Source organism: Emiliania huxleyi, assembly GCF_000372725.1.
Source record: "Emiliania huxleyi CCMP1516 unplaced genomic scaffold EMIHUscaffold_294, whole genome shotgun sequence".
Lineage (NCBI taxonomy): Eukaryota > Haptophyta > Isochrysidales > Noelaerhabdaceae > Emiliania > Emiliania huxleyi.
This window is the reverse complement of record NW_005199821.1, coordinates 126,433-130,322: the sequence shown is the minus strand read 5'-3', so window position 1 is coordinate 130,322 and position 3,890 is coordinate 126,433. Positions and strand designations below refer to the sequence as shown.

Below are 3,890 nucleotides of genomic sequence, written 5' to 3'. Positions count from 1 at the left end.
CACAAGCGCGAGAGTGCGGCTAGCGCGAAGCAAACCAAAAACGAAAGACAGACTAAAAACTGCCAAAACTAAAGTAGATACCTAAGAAAGCCCTGCCTGCGTCTGTTGCCGCGCCTTACCGCCTTACCGCCGACCCTTACCGTGCCGCGCCGCCTTTACACACACATCTGACTTCTTGCTCGACCGAGTTTGCGTTGAGGAGCGAACCGAGCCGCCGGTGTGTCCCGCAGCGGCCTCGCTGGGCCAGAAGAACCGGTCCGCGAGTGCTCCGCAGCAACCTCGCTGAGCCAGAACGTCGGCTCGCGAGGTGCATGCTAGCATGAAAGAAAGAAAGAAAGAAAACAGACAAACCAAGGGAGGGATGGGAGGACGGCACGCCGCCACCACACAGGGATTTTAAGGAGAGGTGTGTGGTGCGCTAGCCGTCGCCCACCCTAGGGAGTCTGCCTCTTCCTATCTCTCTTCGCAGTCTCTCGCCGCTTCTCGCTGCCACCTTCATGCCACCTCGCGGTCGTCCCACTCTCGTCGTTCTCTCCCTTGAGCACTTGAGCACTGGATAGGGTCGATTCCGCATGGTACGGGACCCCTCGATCGTCTCGGACGCCCTCCCTCACTGGTGTGTTCATTGGGGGGGGGTCATAACATTCTCTCCCTTGTCATTTCCTCCTCTGTCGCGTCGTTCCCTTCTGCCTCGTCCTGTGACGCCGCCGCCTGCCGGTCCCTTGTTCTCGCGGCTTCTTTTGCCTTTCGGCGCAACTCCGTCCTCCATGCTAGCAGAGAGATTTTTAGCAATACCAAACAACTCTAACACTTTGTTTTGTTTGCTAGCATGCTAGCATGAGCCCGACCGATCCGTCGCAGTGCTCTTTCTTGCGTTACGGCGGCACACACACACACACAAGAAGAACACACACGTTACGGCGGTAGTTAGTGATCTAATCACCCGAATGCCACGTTCGGATCGCTTCTCATCGCAAACCCTGTCAGCAGTTCACCCTCGGGCATACACTGAGAAAGAATTTAAACAACTCAGAAAGAAAAGCGAGACTTTTTGAGAAGAGGCACCTACTTTCGTAGGACGGAGAAGGTCAAACCAGAGCACAGGGACGCCACAGGGACGCCACAGGGTCGGGCGCCTCGCGGGTTCGCGGCATGCCATCTCGATCAAAGCGAGCACGCGGTGCCTCGAGCTCTTGCTCTGTGCGTATCGACAGCAGTCTCGACCCCATCCCCGAGGCTGACTGGGGGACAATCGCATGGGTGAGATCGGCTCCCTTGCCTTTCGCCTGCCACTCGCATCGCCGGCGCTTGCACCCTCTCCACACGCATGGTTCCCGCCCGGCGCAGGACCTCGACGCGCTCGCCCTCTCACTCTCGTGCCTCGACGGCGTGCACCCCGACTACCTTGCTGACCTCCGTGCTCTCGAGAGCCCGCGCTCGGACGCTGCGGAGGTGTCCGAGGATCTGACGGAGTCCAGTGACCATTAGTTTTGACACGCTAGTGGGTACGGTATTAGAGGCGGCCTGCTAGTTCGTCCTCGCGCAATTTGTGTACTGCCCCATGTCCGTGGCACGTTAGGAGGACATCGCATGGTCCTACATACGTGGTACTGTATACTGTCACCCTCGGCTCACATAGTTCGTTTGCCGTGCGTGTCTATCCGTTTATTGGCCACAACATTAACAGGAGTACCGAAACACGCTGTACGGGAGTCGTGGGGTGCAAGGAGCGTGGCCGTCAGGTGGACGGACCGCTCGACCACTCGACTGGACGAAAGGGATGGGTCAAAGAGACCACGCGTAAGAGCCGTACATGGAAAGGGGTGGGTCAAGACGGATACGGGCTGGAAGTGGCTGGGGGCGCAGTACTACGACGCGAAGTGGGTCAAGAAAGCCATAACGCGGCTGGTCGCTGGTGCTCGTGGAAATTTGGGAGGCATTGCGCCGCCCACCAAGCAGTTCCTCCACGTGTTCGCCAAGGAGGCGGCGGGCACCAACACGGACCGGACGTTGTACGGGGCGGCGTCGGCGAGCGCCTCCTCCTTCGTCGTCCACCACACGCAGCAGATCTCCAAGGCGGCGGTGGTGGGCGACGCCGAAAACATCAACAAGCAGGCGCGCAAGGAGCGTACCGACTGGATCAACAAGCTCAAGCAAAAGAACAAGCAAGCGACAAACGGCTTCTTGTCCTCGGCCCCAGTGGGGGGTGCCCGCGCCGCCTAGCTCTGCAGGCGGGCCCCTCCACCCTTCATGTAATCATGTAGTCCCCACATTCGCAATCGTGGGATCGCTTGTCATGTGAGAGAGATTTTACCGGCCCCAGCTTCGGCTGAGGGCTGACAAGCTGCCGAGCCCAAATCACTGTGAGAGTCGTGATTTCTTGTCATGTGAGAGAGTGCGTTGTGTTCTTGTTTTCTATCCGCCAGTCCCGTGTCTAGCCGCCGCTTCTCTTCTTCCACCTCTTGTGACTCCGCCGAGGGGCTGTACACATCCACACCGATCCGCACGAATACGGCAGACGACGATCAACCATAGACAGTGCGGTGCATTGGCGCGCTGTGTGCCAGACACACGTTGCGCGGATGAGCGCAGCAGCAGATACGACAGCGACAGCGGACTCGGTGACAGCGATTAGCGTGCGTGTCATCCCGCCGCAAATGGTCTGGCCTCTGCGGCACGAGGTCATGTGGCCTTCCAAACCACTGGAGTACGTCGTAATCCCGGGCGACGAGGACGCCGCCACTAGCCGACACTTTGGTCTCTTCCTCCTCGACAAAGACGAGCCCGTCTCGGTCGTCTCGCTCTTTTGGGAGAGGAGAGAGGGCCAGGGCGTTGATGAGAGCGTCGCGCAGTTCCGCAAGTTCTGCACGCGCGTGTCGCACCAACGGAAGGGGTACGGGACGCTGCTGCTTGAGCGGCTCGTCGCAGACGCGCGTGCCGGCGGGGCGAAATCTCTGTGGTGCAACGCGCGCGTCGAGCAGGCCGGGTACTACCGCAAACTAGGGCTGTCCGATGTGCCCGGTCGTGCTTTTGAGAAGGACGGGCAGCGTTACGTGATCATGGAGATGCCACTGCGGCGACCAACAGCAAGAGAGAAGTAAAATCCGGCAAATGATCTCATCTGATGCCACCACGCACCAGCCTCGCGACTCCGGCCGTCGCTCTCCTAGCTTCTCCCCGTGGTGCCTAGAGTTTCCCCGAGTTTCCAAATGCGCTCGATAGCCCAAATCCATCCAGTTCCCTTTGATCATGTTGAAGATGTTCGGGCTGGTCGCTGGACAAGGAAGGGGGGAAAAGAAGCACTTTCTTCATTCTTGGGGCGCAGGGGCTGGGGGAGCACTTGTTGTGGAGTGCAGTTATCAGCCCATAGCCGCACTTGGAGTGCACTTATCAGCCCAGGGCGCCGGGGACCTAGAAAATGCGCACCCAGAGGCCGGACGATGGGCCAGTTTTTCCTTTTTCTCTTTTTTATTTTCCCGCGAGTTATCAGCCCAGTTATGGCGACGGCCAGCTCCTGGCGCGGCGCGGACGTGCTCGCGGTGGACGACTTCGACGAGTCGATGGTGCGGGAGGTCTTCGAGACTGCGGCCGCGATGAAGCGCATGGTGGCAGCCAAGGGCGGCTCTGACGTTCTGCGCGGCCGCGTCCTCGCAAACGTTTTCTACGAGTGCGCCCGTGGCCCTGCCCCGCCCGCCTGCGCAGCGCGCCATTCACGGTGCGTACGCATGCGACGCAGGCCGTCGACGCGCACCATGTGCTCCTTCGACGCGGCAATGAAGCGGCTCGGCGGGCAGGTCGTCTCAGTCTCCGAGTCGACCTCGTCCGCAAAGAAGGGGGAGACGCTTGAGGACACGGTGCGCTGCCTCGAGTGCTACTGCGACGCGATGGTG

At 60.0% G+C, this 3,890-nt stretch overlaps 2 protein-coding genes across 2 annotated transcripts; both read left to right on the top strand.

Annotated features, from left to right (window-relative positions):
• Positions 1-1,140: 1,140 nt before the first annotated feature.
• EMIHUDRAFT_444160 (hypothetical protein) lies at positions 1,141-1,694 on the top strand. Its single transcript, XM_005775763.1, has 2 exons — positions 1,141-1,260; positions 1,348-1,694. The coding sequence occupies exons 1-2, from the start codon at positions 1,153-1,155 to the stop codon at positions 1,486-1,488; spliced, it is 249 nt and encodes an 82-aa protein (XP_005775820.1). The 5' UTR covers positions 1,141-1,152; the 3' UTR covers positions 1,489-1,694.
• Positions 1,695-2,582: 888 nt separating this feature from the next.
• Positions 2,583-3,101, top strand: EMIHUDRAFT_315631 (hypothetical protein; the record flags this gene model as incomplete). The annotated part of the gene is made up of 1 exon (XM_005775762.1): positions 2,583-3,101. One exon carries the CDS (start codon positions 2,583-2,585, stop codon positions 3,099-3,101), a length of 519 nt encoding a protein of 172 aa, XP_005775819.1.
• Positions 3,102-3,890: the final 789 nt, after the last annotated feature.